Consider the following 16792-nt stretch of genomic DNA (forward strand, 5'->3'; position numbering starts at 1 on the left):
TCAGTGTGTTAGAAATACCAAACTGTTCCAAAGTGATGCCTCACTACATGTTAGCAAAGTGCCTTTTCTTGCCACAAAATTTGTCCATCCAAAGACAATTCCAAATGTGGTAAGCACTAAATGTGTTGACAATAAAATATGTGATTTGCACTCTCTGTAGTGTGCATTCGTTCTCAATGACTCACTGATCTCTGTGGCTTGAAGCCTCAGAGCTTGGAATTAGCATTATGTTGTTTAAACATTGACTTTTTGTCCACAATGCTCATGTGCCAAGGCCATACTGACAATCTTTATGTGTGTTGTACTAGGCACCCATACACAGTTCGAGCAAATCATGCCATCCTGTGACCGGGGTGAGCCAGTGGCTCGTCCCAACCTCTCATGTCACAAAATGGCTGCTGGGCCCGGCTCGGTTCCACTTTTCACCCCGCTCTCTCGGTGCGGCGGGTCTGTGCACATTCCTGCTGCAGGTCCTGCGGTCCCTACCAGAGGCACCGGCTGCACAGTGGAGCGCAGCAGAGAGCCATGCTGGTTGTGGTGTGGCAGAGGAGGGTGCTTTTCTCAGGTTGGCTGTTCCTGCTTTTTCACTTCCCTCCCCCTATGTGTTCGCTTACACTACAGATAGGTTTCTCTACAGAGCCCTCATTCTTAGTCCTTTAGACAGTGTTGCAGCTACTTCTCCTGTCCCAGTGGTAAATCCTCATTCTTAATCCTATAGGTGGGCTGCTTGCTGCTTCACTGGTCCCATCGGTAATTCCTCATTCTAAGCCCTCTAGACAATGCTGCAAGCTGCTTCTCTGGTCACCTCGGTAATTCCTTATTCTAAGTCCTCTAGGCAGTGCTGCTAGCTGCTTCTCTGGTCCCTTCGGTAATTCCTCATTCTAAGTCCTCTAGACAGTGCTTCAAGCTGCTTCTCTGGTCCCATCAGTAATTCCTCATTCTAAGTCATCTAGATAGTGCTGCTAGCTGCTTCTCTGGTCCCAGTGGCAATTCCTCATTCTAAGTCCTCTAGACAGTGCTGCTAGTTGCTTCTCTGATCCCAGTAGTAGTTCCTCATTTTAAGTCCTCTAGGCAGTGCTGCTACTGCTTCTCAGGTCCCAGTGATAATTCTTCATTATACGTGCTCTAGACAGTGCTGCTAGCTGCTTCTCTGCTCCCCTTGGATAATTCCTCAATCTTATTTCTGTAGAAAGTGCTGCTAGTTGCTTCTCTGATCCCAGTGGTAACCTCATTCTAAAGTCCTCTAAACAGTTCTGCACCTGCTACTCTGGTCCCAGTGGTAAATTATCATTCTTAATCCTGTAGGTAGTGCTGCAAACTGCTTCTCTGGTCCCAGTGGTAATTACTCATTCTAAGTCCTCTAGACAGCGCTTCTAGCTGCTTCTCTGGTCCCAGTAGTAATTCCTCATTCTTAGTCCTGCAGACAATGCTACAGCTGCTTCTCTGGTCCCATTGGTAATTCCTCATTCTAAGTCCTCTAGACAGTGCTGCAGCTACTCCTCTGGTCCCAGTGATAAATCCTCATTCTTAATCCTATAGGCAGTGCTGCTTGGTGTTTCACTGGTCCCATTGGTAATTCCTCATTCTGCGTCCTTTAGACAATGCTGCAAGCTGCTTCTCTTGTCTCATTGGTAATTCCTCATTCTAAGTCCTAGACAATGCTGCAAGCTGCTTCTTTGGTCCCCTCTGTAATTCCTCATTCTACGTCCTGTAGGCAGTGCTGTTAGCTGCTTCTCTGGTTCCAGTGGTAATTCTTCATTCTAAGTCTTCTAGGCAGTGCTGCTAGCTGCTTCTTTGGTCCCAGTGGTAATTGCTCATTCTGAGTCGTCTAGACTGTGCTGCTAGCCGCATTCTCTCGGCCCAGTAGTAATTCCCCATTTTTAGCCTTCTACACAGTGCTGCAGCTGCATTTCTGGTCATACACCCACTACACTCCAAGCCAACACATATAGGTAAAAGACATTGTCATTTACAACACCAATAGCTCTAACTCTCACAAATGTGAGACCTATTGCATTGCAAATGCTTGTTTCTCTTGAAGCCTAACAAGAAAATCCTTGCGGAACCTAGAGAGGAAAGCAAAAAAACAAAGCTCTACATACTGGGAGAAAACCGCCAGAGACGTTTATGTTTTTTACGTTTCAGAAACAAACTTCCACTTTGAAAGTTTGTTTCTGAAAATCAAAAAAACTGGGCTGAGTGGCAACCTTAAGCAGGGAGCCCGCTCCGCAAAACTGACTGAGGAGATGCAGCTATAGAGGTCTATAAAGATGGCGTTGGTTTTCTGTAAAGGCGACAGATTAATACCCTCTGCTACTGTGGCGGACCGAAGGCCCGGTGCCAAACTCTTAATAAGTCCCTTAATAAGAAGAATCAACTAATGTTTACTGCTTATTAACCCGATTCTTCTCGCTAATTCTTTCAATCTGCTGGTTTCCACATAAACCACTGCAGCGGTTCTTAACCTTTTGAGTTCTGGGGACCCCACGGTGAATGACTGTTGGACACTGGGGATCCCCATGTAAGCAATCACTACTATTTGCATCTTAAAACAACATACAAAACCACAGAAGCAAGTATACACCAAACACATATATAAATTATTACATGTTTTTAGTAGACAGACAAAAAAAATGATTTATTTCTAAAAGGCAAAGCGATATAACAGGCTGTAGCATATTGTTTTGTCATTTTTGTTCTTAGTGTTTGCTGTCTTTTTGTTGGTGCGTACTATTGCTTTAATTGAGGTCACAATTGTCCATACTACTGTTTGTTGTACTTGAGGTGCTCCCACGAATCGGTTAGGGATGCCAACTGAATTTTTAGCTTCCAATTTGAAATTCCTCTACATTTACAAAACGTTTTAAAATTTTCTATTTTACATTAATTTTTTGTACACATATATTGTTTTTATCTGCGAATACTATTTTTTTTAACATCTTTGAACCCCCTGAGAAGGTGTTGCATATCCCCAGGGGTTCATGGACTCCAAGTTAAGAAGGCCTAAATTAATGAATACGTTGTTTGGAGAACAAATTGTAGGAGAGCCTTGTAGTCGGTTTGTGGTTTCAGCCTTAAAGATGAAGAGTTCTAGGCCCTCATTCTGACCTTGGCGGGCGGCGGAGGCCGCCCGCCAAAGTCCCGCCGTCAGATTACCGTTCCGCGGTCGAAAGACCGCGGCGGTCATTCTGACTTTCCCGCTGGGCTGGCGGGCGGTCGCCTTCAGACCGCCCGCCAGCCCAGCGGGAAAGAGGCTTCCACGATGAAGCCGGCTCGGAATCGAGCCGGCGGAGTGGAAGCTGTGCGACGGGTGCAGTTGCACCCGTCGCGTATTTCACTGTCTGCGCAGCAGACAGTGAAATACATGTAGGGGCCCTCTTACGGGGGCCCCTGCAATGCCCATGCCAGTGGCATGGGCACTGCAGGGGCCCCCAGGGGTCCCGCGACCCCCCCTACCGCGGACCGCCGGGATCTGGATGGCGGTAGGGGGGGTCGGAATCCCCGCGGCGGTGCAGCAAGCTGCGCCGCCGCGGAGGATTCAATGGGGCGGCGGTACACTGGCGGGACCCCGCCAGTGGTGCCGGTCCGACCGCGGCTTTACCGCCGCGGTCGGAATCCCCATTGGAGCACCGCCGGCCTGTCGGCGGTGCTCCCGCGGTCCTCCGCCCTGGCGGTCAAAGACCGCCAGGGTCAGAATGACCACCCTAGTGTCCTAGGAAAGCTTACATTTCTGAAGAAGCACCTTTTCATAAATATTTAAAAAAAGAACACATTGGCGTTCATAGTGTTTATTGGTAGCTCTTCATAACAGTTTTATAAAACGTGTTCCAGGATCGGCTCACAAGCTGGGATTATTCACAAGGTTATGACTGCAGCTAAATAACCCTTTTCTTCTACCACGCTCCGAGTCAGATGTGCCTTAAACCAAGTGTGTCCGCCGTAGGTCCAGAAGGACGGGATCCTGGTCAGATTTGAGCATATACACTTTAGATATATTTGGTAATTCTAGCAATCTGTTGCATGAGGACCAAGATTGGATACCGCTACCTGGGTGATGTTAGACTGGCCTTAGATTCATCAGGAACATTCAGTATTCACTGACTTGTATGGTGCATATTGACCTTCTAAGGGGCCATATTGCTGTATTCAAAGTGTGTTTTTGTTTTCTGAAAGCGTGTAATCTACATTCAAAATGAACTAAAATGGCAGGACGAATTAGGTAGATAGAATCAGGGCTCTGTTTTGATGGAATTGGGGCCAAAAGAAGACAGTGGAACAAAAAAAAAAGAACTGAAGATTTTCTAGGGAGCTGGGAAGCAACTCCGTAGGTGATGTGGTTGCAATACAAAATCTTTGAGGAGGCTTCACTATGAAAGCTAAAATAGTTTGTTCATTTACTAGGAACCAGTCTTGTCTCTAGAAACACTCAATTTAATCTGGTACATTTCATTTTCCAAATATTTTGTTCGTTTTTCATAAAGAAATTCCAGAAGAAAAAAAGAAAAACAACAAATGTAAAACATACAAAATATATCAAAGGCCCACTCTCAATAAAAGAAAGGAAAAAGATTTCAAGCATAGCTATTTTTAACTTACTTCACCATACTTAGGTGACGCCCCTAGCTTTGCACCGGATGTCTTGGGCTCACTTATCGACATGCCCGCGCATCGGTTCCTTGGGGGCAGACTATCTACATATGGCCTGGGGTTGTCCCCAGGTGCAAGTCTTTTGGACCTAGGTGGTTGATAAGCGCACACATACCATGACAATATGGGGTGCAGTTCTGTTTATTGGGGAACATTTGTAGGCCTAAGAGATATAAGATGGTGTACAGTTATTTGCTGCTGACCTTGGTGTTGGCTTGGAGGCAGGTGGCTATTACTTGGATGGGGCAGCGTGCCCCGCAGGAAGGACCCTGGAAGAGAGCTTTAGCGGAATGGTCTTTGGTGGAGGAAGTACACCTGAAGCACAATAGGAGGGGTGAGAAGCTAGGGTATGATCTAGGTGCCTTAGTGGCCCTAGTGGATAGATTTGCAGCCCCAGGATGTGAATGGTTGTGTGCCTTAGATTCCTCACGGTGTTGTTGGCCTCCCGGGAATGTGTCCTGTCAAAGTAATGATGTATCCCTACAGTTGCTCGCCATATACTGTGACAATTGTGGTAAGAGCTGCATTTAATGTTCGTTGATATTTTTGAAACTGCAAAAATAAAGGTTTAAAAAACACTAGGAACCGATCTCTGACATGAGCTCAGGTTTATTTAATGCTGTGGACTCCAATATTCTCCTGAAAGCATTGGCGATGTATACTGGTGCCATTCATGTTTCCTGACCATCTAAGGAGGGAGGCGGTAAATGCCCAGACTAAAGAGACAACATTTCGTCTGCAGTTCGGGTTTTATTTTTCTTGTAAATATATCTGTCCGTCCAGCAATCAGAAACGTGCGTTGTGATACTCAGGAGCACTTTCTTTCCTTTCTCATCTGGCAGTGTGGTACCTAGGTAGAGATGTTTTTTTATTTTTTTGCAGTTTTATATAGCGCGAACTCGACCGAAGATATTGGAGCGCTTTACATGAGCACCAGTTACATTACACAAGGACATTCTTTTTTTTATTGCTTACCTCTATTAGGTAGTGATCGGGGTCTGTGAAAACTATGAAACAGAAGGCTTTTCCTTTGGCCTGCTTTGGCTAAATCTTGTTTTAATAGGTTCTTTGATGCATATCATGCTCCTGGAATAGCCCTTGCAGTTTGACGTATAAATATTGTATTGTCTATCCTAAAGCGTGCATAAACATCATCATCCCACGACAATCAAGTACACAAAACTGCTGACATGGAAGACTCCTTGATTTCTCCAGTTATTTTAGAGCTTCTAGATTGAGGATATGCATTCGCTTCTTTTTGAGGAATCATATTTTTTGCCAGAAGTTGTTTTGGATGCTCATATCAACCAGCCAGTAACCCCGCAGTGAGGGATGGGTGAGTGTAATGGTGCAGTTGACCTTCGGGAATGTATGTAACGTGCATATATCACGTTTGTGCAACTGGTGCCTCACTTTTCCAGAAAATGCCTGAGATGGATATGCCTCACGTTTGGAATTTCCCAAGCTGGCTAGCCAGATGCACAGGTTTTCCTTCAAACTGGCCCTCTCGAGAACCTTCCAAGCAAGCAGGCAGACTTGTTTGCTCAACACGTTTCAGATCTTCCCTGACCCCTCTAGAGCCCCCACACCTTTGTAATCCACGGCCCTGGTCACTTTCTGAGGTTCTAAAAAGGCCTCCAGTGTTACTCGTAGAACATGGCTCTGGTGTGGTGCTCACTTACCTGCTTGATTCTTGATTATGTGCCTGACTCTCTGTGGCCAGACCAAGACTATACCCTGAAGTCTCGCCTTCATCACGGAGACATGGATGAACGCCTCCTCTGCTCCAGACATCGCTACCGCCATCCCCGAAGGCTACAAGATCTCCAGAAAAGACCACACCAACCGAGTAGGAGGAGGTGTCGCCATCATCTTCAAAGACTCCATCAGCGTCACCACCTCCACCGAAGACCCCCCCCTCGCCGCTGAACACCTGCATTTTCAGATTCGCACCGACCCAAGGACCACCCTCAGAGGATCCCTCGTCTACCGTCCTCCCGGACCTCGCGCCTCTTTCAGCGACGCCATCGCTGACTTCATCTCCCCGCACGCCCTCGCCTCACCGGACTACATCCTCCTAGGCGACCTCAACTTCCATCTGGAACAAAACAACGACCCCAACACCACCACCCTGCTCGACAACCTCGCCAACCTCGGCCTCAAACAACTGGTGAACACCGCCACCCACATCGCCGGACACACGCTCGACCCTATCTTCTCCGCCAGCAAACACGTCTTCTTCAGCCACACCTCTGCCCTACACTGGACCGACCACAGCTGCGTCCACTTCACATTCCGATGCGAGACCTCCCACCTCCGCACTCAACCCATCCCTCATCGACAGTGGAACAAGATCCCTGAAGAGCAACTCTTCTCCGCTCTCGCCGCCAACCAACCCACCCTCACCACCGACCCCAACGACGCAGCTCTCAACCTCACAAACTGGATCTCCAACTGCGCTGACAACCTTGCTCCCCTCAAACGCACGCATCGACAGACCAACACCAAAAAACCTCTCTGGTTCTCTGACACCCTCAAAGAATCAAAGAAAACTTGTCGTGCCCTTGAGAAGGCCTGGCGCAAGGACCACACCGCTGACAACATGACCGCCCTCAAGAACGCTACACGCGAACACCACCACCTGATCCGCACTGCCAAAAGGAACTTTTTCACCGACAGACTAGACAAAAACAGCCACAACAGCAGAGAACTCTTCAGCATCGTCAAAGAGTTCTCCAACCCCAGCGCCAACGCCGTCACGCCCTCACAGGATTTGTGCGAATCCCTCGCCACTTTCTTCCATCGCAAGATCAGCGACCTCCATGACAGCTTCGGACACCAGACCCAACCATACACCACTGAACCCGCTTCCCCGGACATCACCCTCAACAACTGGACCCACATCAACACGGAAGAAACCAAATCCATCATGAACTCTATCCACTCCGGCGCCCCTTCGGACCCCTGCCCGCACTTCATCTTTAACAAAGCCGACGACATCATCGCCCCGCACCTCCAGACCGTCATCAACTCTTCTTTTTCTTCTGCTACCTTCCCCGAATGCTGGAAGCACGCTGAAGTCAACGCCCTACTAAAGAAACCTACGGCTGACCCAAGCGACCTGAAAAACTTCCGCTCCATCTCTCTTCTACCTTTCCCAGCCAAGGTAATAGAAAAGACCGTCAACAAACAGCTGACCACCTTCCTGGAAGACAACAACCTGCCCGACCCTTCACAAACCGGATTCCGAACCAACCACAGCACGGAAACCGCCCTCATCTCAGTCACAGACGACATCAGAACCCTGATGGACAACGGTGAAACAGTCGCCCTCATTCTCCTCGACCTCTCGGCTGCCTTTGACACCGTCTGTCACCGCACCCTAATCACCCGCCTACGCTCCACCGGGATCCAAGGCCAGGCCCTGGACTGGATCGCCTCCTTCCTCGCTAACCGCTCCCAAAGAGTTTACCTCCCTCCGTTTCGCTCAGAACCCACCAAGATCATCTGCGGCGTACCTCAAGGCTCATCGCTCAGCCCGACACTCTTCAATGTCTACATGAGCCCCCTCGCCGACATCGTACGCAAGCACGACATCATCATCACCTCCTACGCCGACGACACCCAACTTGTACTCTCCCTCACCAAGGACCCCGCCAGCGCCAAGACCAACCTACAAGAGGGTATGAAGGACGTCGCAGATTGGATGAGGCTCAGCCGCCTAAAGCTGAACTCTGAAAAAACGGAAGTCCTCATCCTCGGCAACACCCCGTCCGCCTGGGACGACTCCTGGTGGCCCACGGCCCTCGGCACCGCACCGACCCCCGCAGACCACGCCCGCAACCTCGGCTTCATCTTGGACCCTCTTCTCACCATGACCAAGCAAGTCAACGCCGTGTCCTCCGCCTGCTTCCTCACTCTCCGCATGCTCCGTAAGATCTTCCGCTGGATCCCCGCCGACACCAGAAAAACCGTGACCCACGCCCTCGTCACGAGCCGCCTGGACTACGGCAACACCCTCTACGCCGGGACCACAGCCAAACTCCAAAACCGCCTGCAACGCATCCAAAACGCCTCGGCCCGCCTCATCCTCGACGTACCCCGCAACAGCCACATCTCCGCACACCTGAGACACCTGCATTGGCTCCCAGTCAGCAAAAGGATCACCTTCCGTCTTCTCACCCATGCACACAAAGCCCTCCACAACAAGGGACCGGAATACCTCAACAGACGCCTCAGCTTCTACGTCCCCACCCGCCCCCTCCGCTCCGCTGGCCTCGCACTTGCTGCCGTCCCTCGCACCCGCCGCTCCACGGCGGGTGGGAGATCTTTCTCCTTCCTGGCGGCCAAGACCTGGAACTCCCTCCCCACCAGCCTCAGGACCACCCAGGACCACTCCGCTTTCCGGAGACTCCTAAAGACTTGGCTGTTCGAGCAGCGATAACCCCCCCTTTCCCCCCTAGCGCCTTGAGACCCGCACGGGTGAGTAGCGCGCTTTATAAATGTTAATGATTTGATTTGATTTGATTTGATTTGATTTGAAGTCTCCCCTAGACGCTGAGTCTGTGTAACTGACCTCCTAAATGCAATCCAGTACTGACATGGAGGAGGCTTGGCAAAAACCTGCAGGGCACCCCTCCTATGTCTAGGTGGGCAGCAGATGTAAAGAGTGCTGTGCTGTCATCCATGGGTGGTGACCTCTATCCTGCATCAACACACCTGGTTGGACTTTATAACCGCCCATTGTGAGCCTGTTCTCAGTACTTCTCCCCAGTCACAGGATGCCTTACTGCTACATCATTTTGCAGCATCCGTGCTTGTCCTCTCATACCAATCACCTTGTGCCAGTGCACTCCATGAGCCAGAAGTGACTTACGTGGTTGTTTCATGGTCCAGTGCCCATCCCTTCTTCGTTCTGTTTCCTGAGCTTTGTTAGATCATTGGCTCAGGTAGTCTTCAAGAAACACTCCAGGATCTAACACCTAAAAGTGGCACTCCTCTGACTCCTAACCATAAGTTGTCTTCTGCAAGAGAAGCCGGAGGGACTGATGAAAATCTGAACCACGAACTGCCAGAGTAAAGATGCAATTTTATTCTCTCCCATTGGCTTACGTCTCCCACTCAGAGACATTGGTATGAAGGAAATCAGGGGAGAGTAAGAAAATAAACTTTCAGCTTCAGAGCCATTTGTGGAGCTAAAGCAACACAGTAGGATATCATTATGCTGTTTCTTGTGGTGTCTGTAGCCCCATGCGTTTCTGTAAAGAATGTGAGATCATAAACTAGAACCGGCTTTATTCCTAGATGGTTTACCTGTACTTTAATTTATTGTGCATATTAATGAGATATATTTGTTTTGGAATGGTAATACCTCTGACTGAATATTCAAAATATGCAAAATGTAAAGAGACGTGTTTTTTAGCAGGCTACTTCATGCAAGCCCGAGACTACCAACTACAGCTATAGAGATGGTTCACATGCAGTGCCATCTTTGAAACTGCTAGGTACTCCCTACTGTCTGTGAGCAGAAGTCAGAAAGGGGACGAACCGTTTTCAGTTCCTGTCAATACATAGATTCAAGAAATATCCTTTACAATGCTGTTTTACCACACAGTGCATTTACAACGCATGCAATACTTGGTGCTTTTGGCATGCATACCTTTACCGTGCATGGTAAGTATAGTTAAGGTAAATAAATATGTATGGGTTTAGGTGTGGGTTGGGGTATAGGGGCGTAAGAGTTTAAGTAGGGTTTAGGGGTTGGTAGGGGCATAAGGTGGGAAGGGCTTTTTTAAGGATTAGGGGAAGGTAAGGTTATTGTTTGGTAGTAAAAATATTTTTTAGGTGGGTAGAGGCATTGTGTGGTAAGGGTATTTGTAGGGTCTATGAGTGGGTAGGGGCATAGGGTGGTAAGGGTACTTTGTAGGGTTGGGTAGGGGCATAGGATGGTGAGGGTATTTTAAGGGTTTAGGGGAGGGTAAGGGTATATGGTGGTAAGGTCACATGTGATCAAGACCCTGATGGGTGGAAATGCATCATGACGGACTGTCTTTGCGGACATAAAATATCTATACCAATTTGCCAGATGGTGTGGCTCATTTTTTATGCTTTTGGACGCTGAAAGCGTAGCTCTCTGAATAAACTTTGTCGTGATGCCCCCATACGAGTCTTGGCCTGTGAGGAAGGGCCTTCCCAGCATAATTTTGGTATGTGTATATATATATATATATATATATATATATATATATATACTAAAAAAACAAAGGTTCCAGGGACGCTATAGTTAGAACCAGACAAGCACAGAACCATAGAAATTCGGCTGCTAGACCTATTTCAAGTGACTATAACTCGTGCCCTGAGGTAACTATAACTCGTGTCCCACCACGTACAGTTTTCACATCAATAATTTTATTGCAAACGTTTCATTGATACTATCAATTGATAGTATCAATGATGTGATAGAAGATGTCATGAATGATGTAATATGTGGGGTAATTAGATGTGCATGGTGAGGGCAGGGTTATTGTTACCTTAGGCCAACCCCCGCATGCATCCAACTCCACGCCATGCATGGCCTTCTCCACAAATAAGTCATTTGCTGAAAAAAGGCACTTTTGAGTCTTTAATAAGACCTATGTGTGTATCTTTGGACGGGGATCCACCATAATTCCATGGATACTTCAGAGCAAGGCTCTGATTGGCTGGCTGCAACTTTGAACGGCCACCATTTTGTTTATCGGTTTATCGGCTCAGTGTGTGTGTGAGGGAAAATAAAAGTGAAAAGTGACATAAAGGGTCAGGATAGTGATGTCCTGACCCCATAGAACAGATGGTGAAGTCCCTGTTGGACCCATCATAGGCAAAAAATAGCTTTTTTTTTTTTTGGCTCATCCACAGGTCCACCGCATAGCTCAACGCAGTCTCCACTGCAAATTTGTGATGGATCTGTGAATCCAGATCCCAGTGGATACACCCACTCACACACACTCACTCACCAAAACCACATGGGTGTGCGCAGCTTCGGGTTGGATGCTTTCCCTTCATTTAAGATGGTGACCTTATTGTTGTGCTTTGTCTCTACTGTGGTTGTGTGCTAGGTCATTAATACGTGTTGGTAAAGTCCATTGGCGTGTGTGGTGTAATTACAATGTGAATTGTAAGTCTTAGTGGGGATGGTGCTGTCTGAAGAACCTCACTATTTCTTTTGAAGTCCCGGACCTGTACCTTGAACCTGTAACTGATCTAATGTTAAGGAACAAAACATCCTGAACATTTTTTATCTGTGTTGATAGTGATGATCTTATTACTTATTCAAGGGTAACTGTATACATGAACTAAATTCATGAGTGCCTCCAATTATCTTCTACTAATTTGCATCCTGTTTATGGATAGTTTTCAAAGCCAAATTTGTTTATGATTCTCCTGTGTCGTATTTGTGTACAATTGATGTGGACAGCCTCCACCTGCATTGTGCGTCGTCCACCAGCAGTCGGTTTCTGTGGATGGAGATGGATGCCCAGCCCTGTAGCTTTCTATGTCTCTACCACCTGCCCCCCAATTGAAATCACAGAAATCTGAGAGTTACTTGAAAGGATATGGGTGGTCATTACAAGGCTTATGGTCTTTAGACCGCCAGCCTCGCAGCGGCGGTCTCCCCACTGCAGACCCGGCGGTGAAGACCGCCACATTATGAGATAGGTGGTTTGGCTGCAGCCAAACCCCCACAATGCCGCAAGTACCGCCAGGGTGGGCGGACCACCAGGCCGGATGTGAGCACCTCCAGTACAGCTGCAGCTGTGATACTGCCAGCGGGAGTATGACACCGCTGACCACCAGGCTTTCGGTGGCAGTGACACCACCATGAAAACCCCGAAGGTAATGCTCCCAGTGACAGGAATGTCCATGTCTGTCGCCGGCCCCCCTCGACCCCTACACACATGCAAACACCCTCCCCTAAACCCCCACCGCATCCATTCATGCACTCCTCCTCTCCACGTTCATCTACAAAAACTCCCCCTCTTGGCATTCATGCACACACACTCCCCCCCTCCACATTCATGCACACACCCAGACAACGCATCCATTCACGCACCCAGACACCCCCCATTTGCACACATACACGCACCCAGACACCCCCATTCGCACACATGCAAGCACCCAGGCACCCCCATTCGCGCACACCTACATGCACCCTGACCACACACATGCACCTTACACCCCCTGCACCTTTTGGATGATCCACTTACCTTTTCCGGTGAGGTGGTTGTTTGGGGGGGTGATGGGTCCTGGCACTTTCTGCCGACGGGACTCCGCCATGCCGTATTACGTATCATGATATGGCGGGTGGAGTCTTGTTGGTGTGGCAGTGCTGGAGGTGGAACCATCTCTCTTCCTCCATCGGCCAGGCCGGCCAGGTCGGATTTTCACCTGGAAACGGGTGGAAATCCTTCCTAACTCAAAATATGGAGGTCTGTTGGCGGCAGCAGCTTCAGCGGTCTTGGAAAAAGACACCGAAGTCGTAATGACCACCATAATGTTTTTTAAATGTGTCCTTCAGTCTCATGTGTTAATGTCTTTACAATCTATAACGAGAGTGTTTTTAGTAGGGTCAGGAATGCCAAATAGATGCTACAATTTTAGAATATTCACATAGGATAACTTTGCACACAATTAATCTATAAGGACCTTAAATAATGTGGGATGGATCCAGCCCTCCTGGACTTATGTTGGCCAGTGCTGCTCAGTACAGACAGGCATACAGTATACCACCAGCTGAATACGCCTTCCCAGTCTCTGATGATAGCTTCCTCCTCTGATACCGTTCAGGATGCATTTAGGTTTCCTCTTGCATGGTGAAAACAAATGTTTGATATTGATTGTACTCGACAACATATCCTCCGAGATCGTTGGATGAAAAAGGTGGATGTTTCTCAATTTATTATTTAGATAGAAGTTTTAGATGTATTTTTGACATGTTATAACTTATTTTTCTTTGCTTAGGAACGGATACCCAGATTCCCATTACTTGAAGACTGTCCGTAAACAACTGAAGGCTTTGGGTATCGAGTGAGAATGCAGCGTGCTGGAAACATACGTTTCAGTCAAGGTCATCACCAGCGTACGGTGCAAATAGCTTGTAGTGTCTGTTACACATTAACCTATGCACTACTGCTGCTGGCTCTTTTTCATTTTTCAGACACTCTACAAGTGCAGTAGTGACTAAAAGGAAACACTGCATAAGAAATCATCGGCTCATCAAAATGATTTAAGGAGCAACAAATGTGCAAAAGAACTGAAACTATAGGAAACTTGATCACATTGTTAGTGTAAATTTGTATTTTTAATTACATGATTATCATTTACATTTTCATTAATCAAGCAGTATGTTTGATCAGTAAAACCTAATAATTTTACGAGTTGGAGAATCAGGAAGCAATCGGAGTAGATCTTTATAGAATACCATTATATTTGTTTCCTTTTAGTAAAGGTGATTTCTCCTTTGGAATTGTCTGCGGAGTAATTAACACACACAATAGCACTACATTTTATTAATTTTAATTTCTGATTTGCGTACCTTACAACTAAATAGGAAAATGCCTGAAAGGTTGGTTTGATGTGCAGTGTTCGTAAGAGTTTCAAGTACCTGAAGGCATTAATTAAAGAGCTCTGCACTCTCATGAATAGTGGGAAAGGAGGACAATGAGTGCAAATGGATTTATTTGTTGATTGTAAGACTTTGTAAGTGAGGGGCGGTGGTACTTGCTGTGTACAGATGCCCTTGTATAGTGCAGACATTTCACGGGGTCATCCAGTTCCGAGCAAATTAATCATAATTGTTAGTAGCATATATTACTGCAGATACAAATTCTCTGCATACTCCTCCATATAGTGTTGGGTTCTGACGTTTTCAACCTGTTTTCCTTCAAAGAATTCTTTTGAGTCATGGTGACTCCTCTTCTTGCCTGCATTGCGCATGGGCACCAGCTCCATTTTATATTGTTTTTTTTCCTCCGTCTGGTTCAAACGTGAAGACCTGAGCTTCACGATTGAGGCACCCTTCAATTCTTTTTCCGACCATTCCTGGTCTTCTTTTGACACCGATTTGAGCAAAAAGCAACATATTATTGCCAACTTGCTACCAAAATCTTTACAATACAGATAATTGGCAAAATTTCTACTGCTGGAAAGTTGGCTCGGCTAGGGTCTTCGAACACCGAGGCCTTTATTCAACGTTTTCTCCTTCAAGCTTGTACAGGTGGCAATAGAACAGACCCTATTTCAACACTGCCTTAGCTGTAACACAGAGTTCCCCTGGTTTGACCACCACCAGGCATGTAATTTGTGTTTGTCACCTCAAAACAATAAGTGTGAAGCCTGCCTGGTGTTCAGGTCCATAAAGAGACATCACAATAAGGACAGCCACTGGGCACATCATAAGATGTAGACACTCTATGGAGGACACCTGGGACATCTTCAAGGAAAAAAATCCCTGGCACTGAAGACATCAAGTAATCTGGGCCTTTGAATAGTCTGGTACACCAACCATCATCAGACAGAGCTTTCTCCTTCTGTTCAGATGAAGCAGGAACAATCCCATCTCGACGTCTTAGCAATAGGACCATACAGACGGATAACACTGCAGGCTTTGCGCATGGCAGACCCTCATACCAAACCCACCAAAGTTCCTTGAGGAGGTAAGGTGGAGCACCACCCTTGAGGGGGGTCATGCCATTAACCCCTCGAAGTCCAGCCAGCCCTCTGGGGCACCGCATGGCTTCCGCACAGGGCGAACTCAGGAGAAGCCCACAGTGCTGGCACCACCCCACATCCACGTGCTCACAAGATTCCTGACCAGTTACCAAGACATCAACAGGCCCCAAGACGCAGCTGGTGCCTGAAGATTACTTGGAACCAGCCTACCTTTGGCACCAAAACACCGGGATTTGAGACCTACCTCTACGCCAAAGCCACTGACTATGAAGGAGTTGCTAGTGAGGACCATCCCTTTGACACTGAGGCAACTCGAGCAACCAAGACTGCACATCCATCCAAGGATGGCAAAGGTTACAACTAAACCACTGCCCGGAGTGGTTGACTCCCTACCACCTAAGTGGAAACCAACCTTTGAGGAGGACTTTGATTCAATGCCAGAACCGGCTTCTAGGCACAAAAGGAGGTAGAAGGACAGTGGCACGAGCCACATCTACTGCGCCCCTTCTACTCTTCTTCCACCTCCTCTTCACACCACCAAAGCTATATACATCTCTAGGTTCACCCGAATCCTCAGCCCGAATCACATAGCCCCTACCATGAGGATGAGCCATACGGCAAAGCTAGGGAGCCAGGACAAGAGCAAGACCCCTGGGATGACTACTCTGCACACCCTCCTGGGTACTGTGCGCCAGACCTGTAACTCTCTAAACTCCCACCCCCCCTCCAAGACGATACTATCTCATACTGACCATGGCTGCCCAGTACCATAAATTGACCATAAAAGGACCTACATGTAGTTCAGAAGGAGGACAGCATAGTAGAGGCCTTGTTTAAAACTTAGTGAACTATCCCGTTCTTACCTGTTAAATGGCATGCTAAAACCAGATAAAAAGCCATTTAAGGACTGGGTCAAAACCCTAGGGTAGAGCAGAAGCACAAGGCCTCACTTTCTGATCCACCATACATCAGATGACGTGTAGAACCACACTCCTCAGTCATCCACTCTGCGTGTAAGCATGTAAACCCTAAGGGGGTTGCACTATCACCTGACAAGGAGAGTAGGAAGCTGGATGCAGCAGGTGGCCAAGGGGACAGCTAATCATTGGCATATTGCCAATTCTGTTGGCTGACTGGCACAATGTGATATGACACATTGGGACCAAATGGAGGAGTTGCTTCAACACCTGCTGCCTAAATACCTTCAAAGGGGAGAGGGACTGGTCTCGGAAGGCAAGCTCATCTCGAACAGAGATTACGCCCTTGATGCTGCATACACACCAGCACAACGGGTCAATACAAGTATCCTTGTTTGACATGACGCATGGACCTGTATCTTGGGATTTAAACCAGAAGTGCAATAACACCAACTTAACCTCCCCTCTGATGGCGAACATTTATTCTTCCACAAATCGAAGAAATGTTGGAGAAACTT

General features: G+C 47.6%; 1 protein-coding gene across 1 annotated transcript in view; it reads left to right on the forward strand.

The window, feature by feature from the left end:
- The window catches only part of LOC138299487 (uncharacterized), a 154507-nt gene extending 140355 nt beyond the window's left edge, over positions 1-14152 (forward strand). The window contains exon 6 of the mRNA XM_069237758.1: positions 13648-14152. Within this exon, the coding sequence (XP_069093859.1) occupies positions 13648-13717 (70 nt within the window). The 3' untranslated portion in view covers positions 13718-14152. The remainder of the gene's footprint in view (positions 1-13647) is intronic.
- The last annotated feature ends 2640 nt before the right edge of the window (positions 14153-16792 follow it).

This window comes from Pleurodeles waltl, chromosome 6 (genome assembly GCF_031143425.1).
Source record: "Pleurodeles waltl isolate 20211129_DDA chromosome 6, aPleWal1.hap1.20221129, whole genome shotgun sequence".
NCBI lineage: Eukaryota > Metazoa > Chordata > Amphibia > Caudata > Salamandridae > Pleurodeles > Pleurodeles waltl.